This window comes from Hesperophylax consimilis, chromosome 22, assembly GCF_061612785.1.
Source record: "Hesperophylax consimilis isolate HC1 chromosome 22, BYU_Hcon_1.0, whole genome shotgun sequence".
In the NCBI taxonomy this organism is placed as follows: Eukaryota; Metazoa; Arthropoda; class Insecta; order Trichoptera; family Limnephilidae; genus Hesperophylax; species Hesperophylax consimilis.
The window spans coordinates 23,601,780-23,620,780 of NC_142857.1; the positions used below are offsets into that span (position 1 = coordinate 23,601,780).

General features: G+C 32.8%; 1 protein-coding gene across 1 annotated transcript; it reads left to right on the forward strand.

The window, feature by feature from the left end:
- Positions 1-58: 58 nt before the first annotated feature.
- Snap29 (Synaptosomal-associated protein 29kDa) lies at positions 59-3,852 on the forward strand. The gene has a single exon (XM_089645075.1). The coding sequence runs from the start codon at positions 196-198 to the stop codon at positions 1,015-1,017; it is 822 nt and encodes a 273-aa protein (XP_089501201.1). The 5' UTR covers positions 59-195; the 3' UTR covers positions 1,018-3,852.
- The last annotated feature ends 15,149 nt before the right edge of the window (positions 3,853-19,001 follow it).

The window sequence follows — 19,001 nt, forward strand, 5'->3', positions numbered from 1 at the left end:
AAATATATTTCGTGGAAAGTTTCCTTCTACGCAGAGATATTTCTATGGTATTATTTTCCTGTGTGACGTTTGTGTTTGTCATTGAAGTGATAATAAATAATTGAGTAGAATAGTAACTGATTTGTCAGTCATATTGTGCCCTTTATTGTGGTTTTACTGTAACGTTCTGAAAAGTTTACGTGTGTATTCATCATCATGTCGGGGCATCAGTATTTGAGCAACACTAGCAACTTGTTTGGCGACGACGATGTTGACGACGAAACATTTCTCAGAAATTCTCGTCCGAAGATCACGCATGACCCGAATTACGGAGGACAAAAGCCTCACTACACAACCCCGACCCCGACGGATCTCGATGAACAGCGCCAGATGATGCTGCAGAAGAAAATGGATATTGAACAAAGGACGATAGAATCTTCCTCGCGCAGTCTTGGAATTTTACGAGACTCTGAACAAATCGGAATTGCGACTGCTGAAGAGTTGTTGAAACAAAGAGAGCAACTAGAAAGAACGAGCAAACGTTTAGATGAAATCAACACGAATCTCCGCTTCAGTCAGAAACACATAAATGGAATTAAATCAGTGTTCAGCAGTTTGAAGAATTATATCTCAGGTAAAAACGGAGACGCTGTGCCGAGGATGTCATCTCCTACAGAAATCAGACCTAACGATAGTCCACTTGCAGAACATCTCGGTCGACAAACCGAGTCAGGCAACCGAGAGGAGTTATTCGACAATCATCCTTCCACAAGACTGCGGGGACTAGACGAACGGTCACAGCGTCAGAACTATACCGGAGAGCCCTCAGGCAGTAAGCAGATGAACCAACTGCTCGAAGCTAATTTAGACGAGATGGTTCACTCAATCACGAGACTGAAGGGGCTCGCCACAAACCTCGGAGAAGAAATCGAGTCTCAAAACGACCTGGTGTCCACCATCACTGATAAAACTGAAGCTGCCGATTTGACTCTCAACCGACAGAATAAGCAAATGAATAAACTGCTAGGCAACAAATAAAATTAAAGTGTATAAAGTTATCTAAATTAACATTTATCTAAGTTAATGCTAAAACCATTACCACATTCGGCCATTTAAAATTTTTGAAAAGAGAACATTCGGTGTGTTGCTTGTTGTTAAATAAGCCATTAACATCCTTGTGTTCCAAAATAAACCAATAATTTCAGTTTATGCAACTATCGCTTTTTTCAGCTGTTCATATTTAGGTACTATTTGTAGTTTATAAGATCTGTTGCAATTCAAGTGTTGTTATAATATTATGCATGAAATAATTTAAGTAGGTTTTGGCATTTTTCATACATCTCCCCCCTCACAGGGGCAGCTTCAAATAGTCCCCGAATACCCTTTTAGGTTCATGATATTATGGTTGTACAATAAATTCAATTAAAAATAAGTGTTGTAGTTTTCTGCTGCAAAGAATGATTTGTACCTTTCATACGCTATGTATAAAGTTGCAACACTGCCATTCCTTAAAATGTAACAAATAAGATTCCATAGAGCAGTAATAATTTTCCTAGCCATTTGCAACTTAGATATAAAAATGTTTTATAACATTTTGTAGATGTGCATTTTCAGTGTTTTTTTTTTTAAGAAAAGTATTTCAACAATTTCTAAACTATTCAAAAATAAGCGTGGAGTTAAATATGCTAAACAAAAAAAACTATTATTTTTAAACATGAATGTATAATGCATAATAATGAAGAAACAAACATTCTTGAGTTACGAATAACCTGAAAATATTTGAATCCCTCCAACTACCATCATTATAATTGGAAAATGTTGCTTGTGCAATGATGGAAGATTTAGTTAATTTAGATTGAAACTGCTACCCATGAGTGTGAACCTGAAGCATTTGTTCTCGGCTACTATACCAGTCCCATCGAGAGATCGTATGTGATATCTCTATTCTAGTATCTTTTGTCTTTTTCATTTTCAAACAAGACGCAAGGGAAGGAAGAGGACTAACGTGTACGACGTCCGTACGAACTTTCGCTGGGACTAGTTTAATTGGTTCAGTTAATTTATATTAATTTCGTTTGTTTGTTTTCCGTTGTTTCTTTTTATTATCATTAAGTAGGTAGCATTAGCCATACAACAATATTATCATATTAGACACAAAGTTCATTCTTATACTATTCATGTCGGTAATATTTAATTTCAATGATTCATGTAATTATAGAGAAACTGGGTGTTGGTTTTTCTGCTTTGTTTGTTGCATTGTTCAAATAATTCAATATGTAATTATTACAGGGTCACTGGAACTTGATATCTGATCTGTTTATTTCCACTTTGAAATTAAATCAAAATAAATGGAATATTTCTGAATGTATTTGAAAACTAAAAACTGCTTTTGAAAGGTGATAAATAAAAATGTTTGTTTTTACAAATCTTTAATTCGCATATGCGTGTGTTTTTATATACGTATATAAAAAATTACCTGTGACAGGTAAAAACATGCTAGCGCCATATGTTGGACGTAAAAGCAACACCGCTATTGTTTTTCTATCTGCACAGACTGACTGAGCCACAGCAACGCGTGACGGGGCACAGTTATTTATAAATAAAAATATAATTTTTGAAATATTAAAATTTTGTATGCTAACATAAAAAAAAATTTAAATGGCTCACATTACGTTTTTTGTTACTAAAATTACTGATAAGGCAAAAATACACAAAAACACATCCATTTTATTAGAAATCGTATTACGAACGTAACTGTCACCTCATTTTTTGTTGTTTCATATAAAAATAATTGTGCTTTTGTTTATTGTTCTGTAATTATAACCTTTTTTATATTTTTTGTAATCTTTATAATTGTTTGTAAAGTTTCTATTTTTTTAATTCGATGTTTTCATTTTTATAATGCATAAATGAAAAAAAATAATAATTTGAAATTACGTCCTTCGGGCGTGACGTACTGATACGTCCTAGCGAAGGAGTTCGCGGCCGTTATATGCTGCGTAATTCAAAACGGAATTCCCCGGTTAACAGGTTAAAGGTGCATGATTTAATTCTTCTGTGGTTAACTTCTAGATATTAGGCTGAAGAGTTAAATAATAAACTACCTAATAAATGAAACAACACCAAAATAGTTCACGTAAACATTGTTTCAATAGCAAAATAAGTGAGAGTATTTTTTAAAATGTTTACTTTATTACGGTTATTCCCTTCCGCGGATTTTGCAAATGTGATTCGTGTTTGGCTAAAAAGCATATATTGTGTCAAAACGTGCCGTATGGTAGGATAGAGTGCTTTATAAAGGTCAGCTTAGAAAAGGTTTTTCATTTTAACATTGTTGATAGTTGCAATATAAACACATAAATATATTTGAAACCGTATATTTGTCATTAGTTCTGTGAAGTCTTCAAGTAAAAACTAATTTATTATTTTTTCTTTGCTTTTAGTAGATGAAGATAGATTTGAAACTTTCCATATGAAATTAAATGGGTATTTAAGGCCAATTTATTCCTTGCGAAAGAGAATTTAACGATGCAAGTATAGTTTTTTTTTTCTGCATTAACAGTCAACTGGTTAGTGGCTGATTGGTCCAAGGCATCGGGTTCGTACTCCGGCATCGCGATCTTTCGCAAGCTAGGTCCTCCATCACCGCACAAGCAACGATATTACAGTTTTTGATGGTGAGAGTGAGCAGAATTTAAATATTGTCAGATTAACGCGTGAATGTTTATCTTTTTGATATTATGTGCAGCGCTGGCCTTTAGCCAAATGGCGCTGGAAAAAACCTCAAGGGCAGTGTATTAGGTGTTAGATATTATCAGCGCCTAGGCTCCCTAGCAAGTCAGCGCCCGGAGCGAACTGCTCCAATTGCGCCTGCACGGGTTGTGTATTTATTAAGTCGATCAATATTTTGCATTGAGTACCAGTCAGTCTGTATAATCAATTTCCAAAGTCCTTGTAATTTATCTTGTTTACTTACTGTCTGAATCAATTTGTACTCGTCAATCGTAATGCTGATTATATAAATAGAGATAAATATATTTTGTAACTATGCCTTTGGTTATTCCTCTTAATTATAGATTTCAATGCCAACTGGTTTCATACATAACCGTACCTTCTTCAAAGCTGATATAATATGTCAGTATAAGTATTATACAGGGTGTATCGGCACGTACCCGACAAACTTTAACCAGCTATTCCTCAGCATATTTGGAGTAAAAAATCTTATGTGCACTTTGCTGTCCGGTAACGTTTTTTTTTAATAAAAAATTTATTATTCATATTTTCACCACATGTCACCACTGTTTTATCCTTTGTCAAAGTTTGAAAACCCACCTGGCAAATATTTTATTCGAATTCCGTTGAATAATGCACATGTGTACCTATATTGGCGCACTTTTACAATCACAACGAAATGGCACGGCACCATTTGTCTCATTTTTAACTATTATTATTTAGTGTGTGCGAAAGAGCGAAGATGCTTTTTGACATACTTGCTTATAACAGCTGTTGAACATGAAACGCAATGCCAATGACAGTGATGTAGTGTGGAAATTTTTTTTTTTTTTGTTTTTAATTGAACAAAAAATGCTACCGGACAGCAAAGTGCCCATAACATTTTTTACTCCAAATGTGCTAAGGAATAGCTGGTTAAAGTTTGTCGGGTTAGTGCCGATACACCCTGTATATAAAGTGGTGTAAAATAAAATATTTTTATATTTACCAAAAAATTACTAAAATTACTTTTTTTTGTGTTATTTTTGTCAAATCTCATACATTCGAAGCCAGTGGTTCTTTTCATATTGTCATCCATCTCATCTGTGGGCGATCTCTGCTCCTCAATGATGTCGTTCTATGATATTGTAAAATAAATGTTTACTAGCATAATTGAACTGTCCGCTATGCAGTATTGTTATTGAATATTATGAATGATTCGCTCTTATAGAATCTTATAGGCAGTCTGTGTAGGGAAATGATATACGCATTTGACATTTTTCTGTATGGTGCGAGTTCAACTCCAACTGCAACCAAAAATTCACTCTCGGAATCATTATCAAAAGTATCTCTCATTTTTCGGTTCTGAAATTGAAACTTTGATTGAAATGACTTTAGCCATGTTTAGTTTTCAGCTCTAAATAACCAAGTATAACCTACTCAACTCTCTTCCGCCTCACAAAATACCCCAATTACGGCCAAAGTCTTACTGGCTTCAGGCAATCTGGACTCTTGTTCGTTGTTCACATAAAACAAGGAAGAATTAAATTTGTATTATTTGGAATCCAAAAATGTATATTGATTAACCCAATTTTATCTAGTTTCTATAATTTCTTTGACCAGCTGAAGTCCTCGGCTTTTACGCAAAGTTTTTCGAAATCGACTGTATACAGTAATTATTTTACTCTTATTTTAAACATAGAGTGTGCAAAATATCATCAAAATTCTGTTTTAAGGGGTGAGAAAAGGGAATGGGGGCGATCTTTTTAGAAAGCGCATTTAGACAGGGACCTTCCTATTTTTTGAAGGTCAAGTGTGCAAAATTTCATCAATCTCGTAATAAAACTGAAATTTTTTATAAAAAACAAACCCACTCATAGACAATATTTTTATATACATAATACTAACTTATTTCCCCCCCGGCATTGCCCGGACTCTTGTTTTGAAGGTCAAGTGTGCAAAATTTCATCAATCTAGGATTAAAACTGTAGATTTCTATGAAAATTAAGTCCACGCCGCCCACCCGATCTTCGCGACGTGGCATCCCGCCCTCTCGCCACAAACACAGACATAAATATATATAGATTAATAATTGAATGAACTGGTTTTAATATTTGGTAATTGTTTCTTCAATCAGTTTTATCAATATGTTTTGTTCCATTGCATTTAATCGAAAACAATAATGATTATAATAATTCTTTTTAGCCACGCGTTATCAGTATTTTTAATGTTTTATCTTGAATTAGACATTTTAGACACAAGGTAAGGCTATTTTTCAATGATAACTTCGCGGACACGTAAAACTATATTATTGCCTATTGTGTTTTAAATACAATTTGTCTCACTTGGCTGAACACATTATCGCCGTATAGCTAAAACTTGGTAAATCGTTTTAAAGAGGCCCTTGCTTGTGTAGTGGTGTATTTAACCTGGTTTCATGATAACTCAACACAGTGACAATTCAATACACTTTTAAAAAGTGATATAAAGTCATTAAAAACGATGATTTTTTTTTTTTTTAACCTAACGTAACCTACTTAACCCAGTTAATAAAGTTTTTGTTTCATCACTTTCCATGACTTTATATAACTTTTTAAAGAAGTGATGAATTATCATTGTGATGATTTATCCGGTCACCATTTAACCTATTGTAACCTATTTAACCTAGTTTATTTTCATCATTTTTCATAACTTTATATCACTTTTCAAGAGTTTGCTGAATTGCCACTGTCCTAAGTTGACCAGTTACCGTGTGTACCGCAGAAGGGTCTCAACTGCTCCCAACCTTCTGTAGGCAGTGAGACTATAGCGGGAGGGTAATGACAAGATAGGGAAGTACCTGACTATTCAGACTTGTCACCAAAACACGGCTAAAGCTATTTCAAACAACGTTTAGATTCCAAATGGTGGTCTTTTACCAGGGTGATACTGAAAGTATCTACCTCTCTGGAACGTGCTGTGTGTAAACTCGGTATCAATGGCGGCTTGTGAATTTTTTGTGTACTAGAGTGCTAATATTACAAAAAAACGGCATTATTGATATTGTTGTAGCTGAAAAATCACTCAACTGTGAAGGCCGTCTTAGTAATAATAATTTTGCTTTTGTTAGGAAACTGAAGATTGAAACAAAAAAAACAAAAAAGCATTGTCTAATTGAATCATGATTCTAAATATAAATGAACGTCACCTTGCACTCAGTATTTTTGGGTATTTGCAGGGTAAGAGAGGACTGCGGGCGTGTGTTCCAAACTAGTTTAAAAAACTTTTATAAAATTTTTTAAAGTGATTTGTTTTTGGGGTATTATGTCGTCTTGCGTTACCTCCTTCTTTAGTCAATGTTAAACGGATTATATTAATTACACATCTGCCCTGATGATGGACACAGCAATGCTGTCCGAAACGTTGGCTAAAGAAGGATGTAAGGCAACACGGCATAATACCCCAAAAACAAATCACTACAATACTTTTGGCCGTGAAAATCTCAATTCATACCTAACTTTTATGAAACTTTCGATACTATGGGTGTGCATCTTTAAAATGATTTGCTTGCACCCTACTACAAAATTACATATCGTTCGGTATGCAATACAGTGAATGTGACATGAAGCAAGTAATTATTGTTCAGGAGAGAGAAAAATTACGAAACATTTAATGCAGTATTGTTGTTGAATACCGTGTTACATATTGTCCAAAAAAACAAAAACAATTTCAAATATTCAGCATTCTGTCAATAAAAGTATTTATTATTTGCCATTCGTGGCAATGAAATATTTATTTTGCAATAATTGTCACAATCCACGGTATTGTGTGCCGAAAGATGATAATTTACAGGAGAGCAATTTAAAGATGTTGGTGTTCTTTGTACATCTCCAAATAATGCAAGTTTCGAGTTAAAATGATTCTATTAAATCAAATAAAACACTTTGTTTATTAACCACGACTTTTACATTGTTGCTTTATTAGCTGTACTTGCTGATATTATTTTTTCGTAGGAAGCAATCACTTTGTGGTTAGACATATTATATTAAATCAAATAAAACACTTTGTTTATTAACCACGACTTTAAAATGATTCTGTAAGTTTTTTCGTTAACATTTTCATGTTTGGTATTAAAATTTTAATATTTGAAAACATCAATGTTTATTTTAATTACAAACATCTGAATGATAATTATATCTAGTTTCTAAAACGGTATTTGTTTTTACGACAACTCGTAAAATATGAAATATATAGCATATTTAAAATACCTCGAAGCATTTAATTAGAAATTTCACTATTCTTTTTGGTAAAATTTTTAAAAAATCTGAAGAGTTAATAATGCTTGATATTTCATTTTATTGTCTTAGGACAGATTGTTTCAGAAAATTTGAACAATTCATCAAATTTCAAATTTAAGTTCTGTGAAAGTCCTATTGAAGTTCTGTTATTATATCAACATGGGCCAGTTGCTTCACAGAACTGAAATAATAATAATAACTTGAATAGAACTTTCACAGTACTTGAAAATTAATTGTTCAAATTCTCTGAAACAACCCGTTCTTAATGTCGCTTATTCAATTTATCAGATATTTCTATCCCCTATATTACTCCCCAAATACTCCCCAAATTAAAATACAAAATAATCTCCCTTTACTCAACTGATAACAGTGAGTCACTTTTACCAGACATGCATAATAGAATTTAGAACAAATTCCGAAATACGTGTTTTTGAAGATATTTTGCAATTTCCGTTCTACGACGACTGTACTTTTGTTATAATTGTTTTTATCAGAATAATAAATTTGTTGGTTTCAGTACGCTATCTTAATTGTTAGTTAATTCAATCGCTACATATTTAGCGTTATGTTATTTCTTCAATTCCTTTTAATTTATTTATTATTGTGATTAAAAAACTTAAAATTTTAGCTGCTAGTTTATTATTCAAGATGGCACCGGTTTCGCCTACTACGAGATGCTTGTAGAATGATGACGTGTACAATTTAAACATCTCTCAAGATATTTACAGATCTGTTAGACAGTTGTAAAGTTTTTTATGCACAATATTTTTTGAGAATTGTAAGGATTCACGCAACATGAAGTTAAATTGTCATTTGATCATGACAATTGATAGAATTATGTTAAATCACTCATGATTATCAATACAATGTGATTAAAAAGCATAATAAATAAACAATAATTTGATAATACATACATTGTCCGTAATACAACATATTGCAGACATACAAGGAAAACAGAATCAATGCAAAAGTCAATTTTTAGCACGTAAATCCATTTTTAAACTTCTGCTGTTCATAAGTCAACATTTATGTCTGTTTTTTCTTACCACTATTGCAAATGAACACTTGTACATACATTTAATGTACCCACTAGCGCAGACCCGTGAAAAATCACTGGATATTATAATTGTAGGATTTATGAAGCATTTTTACTAAAAAATATTTGCCAAAAACAACCAACATCAATTTTAGAGACAATTGAAAATTTACCTTTCGAATTAAAATTAAATTAAAGAAATACACACTTTAAATTTAGAATTGTTAATTAATTAAAATGAAATGTGTTTGTTACCTACTGTAATCGCTTGTCTAAATTGTTTCCACAATCTGTTTTCAATTTTGGAAATGAATCTTAAATTCAAAGCAAATCCAAGTTATAGTCTTCATTGAACAGTTCAGAGTAACAGACATAATCACAGCCGAAATTAGTATACATACAAATTTTTTTTGTTACAAGAATATTATCTTCCTCACAGGGATTTCCGTCATGTATTTTGTCATAAGTGAGATTAAAAAGTTTAAATTTAGTAAAGGAAGTATCTAAAACTAGCAGACCCGGCAATACTTCGCTATTGCTAATATCTTCCTCGGGCGTTGCCGATATCTTCTACCATTTAAACTACTCTCTAAACACTCTAGGCACTAATAAGAACAAATTTTTCAATTTTCAGCAAAATCTGACGAGTAATTTTTTAGTCCGTTTGGCACAAACATACGATAATATCCATTTGTATAAATACAGGGTTTTCCAATAAGAGGTGTTATTTTGAATAGCCCGCTATTTCGGTAGATGTTACTTTTGAAGCTGTCATTTTTTGACATTTGACAAGTAGAAACTACGCCATTAATAAAAATGGAACGATACACGCTTCAACAACGCATTGAAATTATTCAAATTCACTTGAGTGAATCAAATGCAAATCATCTTGAGTGATGAGGCCCATTTCCACCTCGGTGGCTTCGTCAACAAGCAAAATTGTCGCATCTGGGGCTCGGAAAACCCAAGAGTTATTGTTGAAAAGCCTCTCTATCCTCAACGTGTGACTGTTTGGTGCGGTTTATGGTCCGGCAGAGTCATTGGACCTTACTTTTTCGAAAATGAGGCTGGAGCAACAGTTACGGTGAATGGATTGCGCTATTGAGAGATGATTAATGATTTTTATGGCCGGAATTGGATGGTATTGATCTGGACAACGTTTGCTTTCAACAAGACGGTGCTACGTGCCACACAAGCAACGAAACCATTGATCTTTTACGATTGAATATCAAAATAACACCTCTTATTGGAAAATCCTGTAGATGGAATAATTTCGTAAATCTGTGAATAAATAAATTAAAACATTGGGATTCATAATTCTAAATATTTTAGTTACCTGCTTTTCCTTGTATGTCATTATTATTAATTTTTAATAATATATATTGTCTAAATTAAGTTAAATTAAGTTTCTCACTAAGTTAAGTCATTTTTGTTTTCTGATTGATGTGGGTCTGATATGTGAATAAGTTTAATGTACTTTTAACTTCAAAAGTTTGTATAATAGACTTAACTTTTCTACTTTTACAGCATCAATACTATAATACTGTATACTGTAAGACTATTGTAATATTGATTTTATTTACTGTATACTGTAATACTATTGTGTATTGATTTTATTTTAAGGGTACACTAAAAAGAATTCATAATCTGCTCTTTCATAGGTGGCGCTAATTTAATTATTTTAGGAAAAGACACTTGAAGCAGTATAGTTTGTGTATGTATAAAACTATTTATTCATATTACGTATGTACAGGCCGCAAACAAATAATGCGTCTTAAGGCGATGCACTACGTAGTGTAATATTTTAAATTGAGCAACTATCAATAACAACCCTTACATAGATGGCGATAAGGTTTAAATTCCCGCTTAACACCATCCGCCTGTTTTGATTTATGCAAGAAAATAACATGGCCAAAAAGTGCCTTTTATTTTATTTTGTGGATGTTCAGTCATAAATATTTAATTTTTTTCTGATCAATTTATAAATAACTTAATTTGCCACATTATACAATAAAATCATAACCGAAAATGGGTTCGTAAGTAGGAGATTTTGAACTTTAAAGCAGTTTTCATACGCCTATACATTATTTTTTTCTGAGCTTATAAAAAGACTTATCTAAAAAATACTCGATTATTTCAAAGGCCAAGATGTATTCTACTCGCAGTATTTAATTAAAGCATCTGAAACATTTCTAGGCGACCAAATTTTCAAACCAAAAACACATGATTTTGCATTACTACGTATGGCATCGCCTTAAGGTTAAACGCAACGTACGTTATAATCTACGCACTAATTTAAATATTTTACACACTTATTGCAAGTTATGCTTTAAAATATTAATATGAATTATTTGTATGCGTCCGTACATAAGCAATATTGTTGTGTTTCAATCCAATATTGTATTTGTATGCCTCTCTTGAAAGAATTGAATTTTTATACGGGATTTTAAAGAGATGTTCCTGGTTCCTAAGTTAGCCAAGTCTAACATTGGCTGTATGATTCTGAGGTTGGCGGCAGACTTCACACCGCAACGACAAGACTGCAGACTTAATACTAAATGTCTTGTATTAAGTCTGCAGTCTGCCATTATCATTGTACAGTTTTTGGCAAGCGATGTTTATTTCTACCAAATATCAATGTGGCTGTCACCTATGTGATCCATTGGCGGCTATTCCCGTACGCCGATTTCTCATACATATGTGATTCTCAATCAAGTTTCACTAAATCACATATATTGTGTTAAAACGTGCCGCACAATGGGATAGATTGCGTTGAAAAGGCTAGCATTGAAAATGTTAAATGACATTAAAAGAATCACATCAATGATTGTAAAAATAATTTAAATAGTTATAAGAAAAATCATTCCAAATGCACCTATTTAAAAAAAAAAACTTTCACTTGGCTGTTCAAACATATGTACATATAAATATTCTCTACAATTACTATTACTATGTATTTTTAATATGTCCAGTTTGTGCTCAAGAAAGTGGCTCATAACTCATTACCAAAAATGGTAACTACTATTATTATTACTATACCGTTCGTAATCAAATAATCGTATGTTAAAATATCATGATTATCATTTGACCCTAATCCCATTTGATCGTAAATTACTATTTGATTGTGTTATTTGCTTATTATTTGCCTACAATCATTTTGCTAACGATCATTTGATTACAATCATTTTGTTTATGATCATTTTACATATGAACACCAAAACTTCTCTGATAAAATAATTGAATTTAGAAAATATCATAATTATTCTTATTCGTTTCAACGTTTGCAACAATGATATGGTACATTTTTTGTTTTCAGTGTATTTTCTGCTAGCTATGCTTCCTCTTGTTTTCATTTCAATTACGTGATTAATTTTCGCATAAAAAATTATACAATTGTCAATGCAACAAACTAACTAACCATCACACTGTTTCTCTGCAGGCGTAGGCAGAGAGGATACCCCAATAAATAAGTTGGTCTTGGCAAATGATTTTAGCTTCATTCAAATTCATATATTGTCTGATACATACTCTTCTTTTATTCTGACACTTGACATGTCCCGGCTTAAATATTTGATTCACTTGAACATCTCTTCCTCAAGTGTCCTCGACTTTTTCTATCATTAAAATTCGCGTCAATATATGATGCAAGTTTTTTTTTTTTTCTGTATTTCATATTCTTTGACCATTATTAATATTGTTAAAAAAAATTAATAAAGATGATTTATAAATCAGTTTTCTCCGGAAACATGAACAATAAAGTTGCAATAAAAATACAGGTGCATATTATTAAAAAAAAATGTTAATTCAATATAGTTATTAATACAGAACTATTATTTGATTTATATTATCTTCATATTCTGTAATAGATATTATATTATTTTTAATTTAATTTTAGTTTATCCAGTGGCCTTCGAAACCAAAATGATACTCTGCAATCTCTCATTTAGCCCTAGATTTAATGTAGCCCAAATTCAATGTTGTAATGCTGTTATTTATTTAACAATATAAATAAACTAATCTTTGTGTATCGCAACCAAGTTGATTTAAACACATCACTCACACAGATGCATTGAACAAAGAAAATCACAAATTGAACAAAGTTCATTTACACTATAGTAAAAAAGCAATATGAATTTTGGAATAAATGTACTTAAAAACTTTTAGAATATTATATTTGAATGTTATCCCTTCTCGCTAATGACAATAAGTAGGCGTTTAGCAGGACAAATGCTGTTTCTCAGTGACTTTTCGCAAGTCATTGGAAGTGTATACATACACACCGATACACAATCCTAAGTTTGGATCAATTTGGATTATGTGACCTATACCTAGAAGTGTTTTTGTGGAATTTAAGTTGTCAGACAAGTTGGAGACACAATTTTCAAGTGTTAGTTTTCTGATCTTTGCAAATTTTGTAAGCTTTAATTTTTGTAAGCAGATCACAGCTTACAACAATAATAATACATAAATCTAGAGCTAATATGTTTGAGATTTAATTTATTTTTTGTAATTTAAGAAATTATTTCTACTCTAGTTATATTGTTACCATAATTTTTCTTTTAAGAGTGTAAATAAATGTTATATCATAGCCATGAAAATATATTAGTTTGGCATTTCACAATTGTTTTTTTAAAATTTAAATATTTGTTTTACAGATCGACGATCTAATGTCCTGTCTTTTTCAACGGAAGCAGTCTTCCCAACATGCTTTCCATTGATATGCTTGGTGTAACTCTATGTACACAGAGATGCTTGCAAGCTACGCAACTGTGATGTAACTACAAGATGCCTGCCGATATGCTACTCTTTAAAGCTACTTGCACGACGCTACCCTAATTATGCTGAACTCAATAATTTCACATGCAGCTGTAGAGTTAACACAATGCCAAGTGACTAGCGATCAGAGATGTGCAAAATGGGTACCCAAAACCATTTGAAATGCAAAATGGAAATGGGTCAAAACTTTTCCATTTGAAAATGCAAAATGCAAAATGGTTTTTAGAAAAGCATTTCAAATGCAAAATACCTATTTTCAAAATGCATTGAAAATGCAAAATGGTTTCTCAGGTTAAACAATTAAAATAATTATAGATTTTTTATTTTTTTAAATAAATTTAAACTAAATCAAATTTAATAATGTTATAATAATTATTAAGTTCTGCAAGTATTTCTGTTATTTTTACAGTTTTTTAATGTGACAGCTGTTTCGGCTTTTGAGGCAAACTGTTAGTTTGATAATAGCCGAAACAGCTGTCACATTAAAAAACTGTAAACATAACAGAAATACTTGCAGAACTTAATAATTATTATAACATTATTAAATTTGATTTAGTTTAAATTTATTTAAAAAAATTAAATGGAGTACTACGAATTACACACCAAAACAATAAATAGATTTTTTAACCCTTGAGACGTTGATTTGCATGGATCGAACCTTCTACAAGCTTCCATTTTTTCAAAGACAATAACAAGCACTATTTCGTTCTCTTTCTGACATAAAAGAAATAATTAATTTTTAGATGAGAGGAAGAGAGATATATGCATTTTAATAATGTGCGGTCGTTCTGGGACAAATATGGTCTTAGGAGAGTATAATGCGCGCACGGCATTTGGGACTGTTTGGGTCTTAGGAGGTCCCAAGGGTCCCAAGGGCTCCTACCAGGGAGCAACTTGACAAATGTAAATTATCTCTCATAGCGAGGTTGAGGACCGACTGATATTTGGGGCTTATGAAAAAAAATCAGTGGAGATAGTAGGAAGAATGTTGCAAAAAAGCATTTAAAATGGAAAATGCATTGAGAAAAGCATTTAAAATGCAAAATGGGTTTTAGAAAAGCATTTAAAATGCAAAATGGAAAATACCCATTTTGCATTTCCATTTGAAATGGATTTATTTGAAATAAAGCACATCTCTGCTAGCGATGAACACAATATTGTTCTTTTTTATAATCTTAACCCGTTAATTATGAGGAAACCAAATTTGGTCCCAAACATCATATGTAATTGGTTTCCTAATATTCAACAGGTTAAAGAAGATTTTAGGTTTATCCATACAACGAAATAAATATTTATTGTAAGAGATTCATCGCCGCCAAGGTACTACATGAGAATGATGTCAAATTGACTTTTTTTCCAACTATTGTAGTCATATAAAGATGGATATTTTCCCACCTGTAGAACAAATTTAACATTCAAATCATGTTCGTACACTATTTCCGTCAAACGAGTAGTAGATGCATTTGCAACTAGTGTAACATGCTGCCGGCACTGTCAGTAGCGCTCAACTGACGTCAAACCTGTAATCGACAGAGATGTGCTTTATTTCAAATAAATCCATTTCAAATGGAAATGCAAAATGCAAAATGGGTATTTTCCATTTTGCATTTTAAATGCTTTTCTATAAACCATTTTGCATTTTGCATTTTAAATGCTTTTCTCAATGCATTTTCCATTTTAAATGCTTTTTTGCAACATTCTTCTTACTATCTCCACTCATCTTTTTTTCATAAGCCCCAAATATCAGTCGGTCCTCAACCTCGCTATGAGAGATAAATTACATATGTCAAGTTGCTCCCTGGTAGGAGCCCTGGCAATTGAGTGATACCATTACAAAAAATACTGAACATGGGGCAATGACGCTGTAATATTAAATGTTGGATAGCAGTTTCTATGTTTTTACGTTGGCAACATTAGTCCCGCGCAAATTTTTTGTGGTTTCATAATCTGTAGTCGTGGTGTTTTTCTATTTACCATCATGTATTGCTCTACATTGATATCCATTATTAAATGACAAAAATGTTTAAAAATTCTATAATTATTTTATTGTTTGACTTGAGAAACCATTTTGCATTTTCAATACATTTTGAAAATAGGTATTTTGCATTTTGCATTTGAAATGCTTTTCTAAAAACCATTTTGCATTTCGCATTTTCAAATGGAAAAGTTTTGACCCATTTCCATTTTGCATTTCAAATGGTTTTGGATACCCATTTTGCACATCTCTGGTAATCGAGGTGTCTCGTTGTGTACAAACACTAGCAAAATAGTATGTCATATACTCACGAGAGGCACGTATGCTACGCGCACTAAACTCGAGTCTCTTGTAAGTATATCCGTGTACGAATGGCCTAAATGATCAGCTGGGTATACTATACAGGGCCCGCAGAAACTTTAATAGCACTTAACAACTGACCCTGTATATATCTCAAGTGCATCCCGTTGTTGACTTTGGCAGCCATCTCTGGTCCTCAGTCACATAGTACCTTGAAAAAAACCCTTGTCTGTGCTGAAACAGGCAGTCCTTTTTATGGAACACACATAAACCTAACAGTATAATAATAGTCAGAGAGAGAGGTCATTCGTATACAAAGTCTTCTTTCTCACACATCTTGTGTAAACAGGAAAGAGGCCAGATACCGTAACAATGACATCAAGTATAACCTCTCTCTGGGAGTTCTTTGACCTAGCTTGCCCTATTAACTTTTAATAGTAGGTAGGAACTAGACTTACCAAAAAATACTCATTTGCATTAGGATGGTAGTCCATTTAGCATTATAATTTTTTTTGTTATGCAACTCCAATTCAAATTGCCTGGTGCCAGAGGGATGCCTGTGGCATCCCCAATCAAGGGTATATACATGGTGTCCGGAAACTACTTATACAAGCGGGAACTGGGGAATCCACATCACCAAATATCGATGAGTGGAACCTAACAAGTTTATGATGTTATGTTCATTTTACAATGTAATTTTCTTATAAATAACTGTTTGATTCCTAAACGTAATTAAAAAAGTTTGACCTGGGTCCACGCCACGACGTATTTTGAAAATAAATAGTAACTAACTAATAAATTTGACCTGGGTCCGTGATACGACATATTTTGACAGTAAATAGTAAATTACTAACAAATTTGTTTTACTTAGGTCCACCCTACGACATATTTTGACAATAAATAGTAACTAACTAACAAATTTGACCTGGGTCCACGCTACAACGTATTTTGATAATAAATAGTTACCAACAAATTTGTTTGACCTGGGTCCACCCTACGACGTATTTTGACAATAAATAGTCACTAACTAACAAATTTGACCTGGGTCCACGCTACGACGTATTTTGACAATAAATAGTAACTAACTAACAAATTTGTTTGTCCTGGGTCCACCCTACGACGTATTTTGACAATAAATAGTAACTAACTAACAAATTTGACCTGGGTCCACGCTACGACGTATTTTGACAATAAATAGTAACTAACTAACAAATTTGTTTGACCTGGGTCCACGCTACAACGTATTTTGACAATAAATAGTAACAAATTTGTTTGACCTGGGTCCACCCTACGACGTATTTTGACAATAAATAGTAACTAACTAACAAATTTGACCTGGGTCCACGCTACGACGTATTTTGACAATAAATAGTAACTAACTAACAAATTTGTTTGTCCTGGGTCCACCCTACGACATATTTTGACAATAAATAGTAACTAACTAACAAATTTGACCTGGGTCCACGCTACGACGTATTTTGACAATAAATAGTAACTAACTAACAAATTTGTTTGTCCTGGGTCCACCCTACGACGTATTTTGACAATAAATAGTAACTAACTAACAAATTTGACCTGGGTCGACGCTACGACGTATTTTGACAATAAATAGTAACTAACTAACAAATTTGTTTGACCTGGGTCCACGCTACAACGTATTTTGACAATAAATAGTAACAAATTTGTTTGACCTGGGTCCACCCTACGACGTATTTTGACAATAAATAGTAACTAACTAACAAATTTGTTTGACCTGGGTCCACCCTAAGACGTATTTTGACAATAAATAGTAACTAACTAACAAATTTGTTTGACCTGGGACCACACTACGACGTATTTTGACAATAAATAGAAACTAACTAACAAATTTGACCTGGGTCCACGCTACAACGTATTTTGACAATAAATAGTAACAAATTTGTTTGACCTGGGTCCACCCTACGACGTATTTTGACAATAAATAGTAACTAACTAACAAATTTGTTTGACCTGGGTCCACCCTAAGACGTATTTTGACAATAAATAGTAACTAACTAACAAATTTGTTTGACCTGGGACCACACTACGACGTATTTTGACAATAAATAGAAACTAACTAACAAATTTGACCTTAAAAACTCAAAAGTTTATTTATTTGTTTGTCGATTTACCTTCGATTAATTTCGGATTCGATTTATTCGAAAAAAAAAACTCAACTGTTCTAAAAAAGTTATACCTTTCACAATATTGACTCCAAATGTGTTGTAGATTTACCAATATCTAGTTCCCCATATCCTCCATTAATCAAGTATCCCTACGACTACAAATCATAGAGGATACACCACAATAATAATAATAATAATGATTGGATTATTTGTATAGCGCCGTTTTCATAACAAAATCAACTCAAGGGCACTTTTCCTATCCCTTAGACTTATCACATCGATCACGCAGCAATATAATGTAAAACATGCCTTGGTCATGTGCAATTAGAAGGATCACCTCATATGGTGATTGACGGAAGAGCAACAAGCGCTAATGCTAAAATCATGCCCATAAAAGGAATTATTAACTACAGAAGAGGGTCAGAGATGAAACAGGAGGGATAGTGGGAATACACAGGGAGACTGAACTTGAGTATGGAGAACTCCTCACTTCAGTGCGGAGAGCCGTGGACGTGGCAAGGCTGAAAACTGTTTTACCATAAACTCTGGAGGGTTGAACAACGCGATAATGACACGAAAAAAGCAACACAAACCTCCCACATTAGTGCACAGCAGTAAGCGCTTTTAAATATATGGTACCCTTAACAAAAGTAATGAAACAGAGCCAGTAACTTCCAGCGTACAATTGTTACATATAATAGTTTAAGCTAATGTAGTAATATTATGCATAACCTTGTTGCCAAATAAATGGTATATCAGTATAACTGGAAAAAGTGTTTTCATTTTAATGGTTCCTTGAGAGA

Excerpts from the sequence above, each read along its gene's own strand:
- Snap29 (XM_089645075.1), top strand. The coding sequence starts at position 196 with ATGTCGGGGCATCAGTATTTGAGCAACACTAGCAACTTGTTTGGCGAC.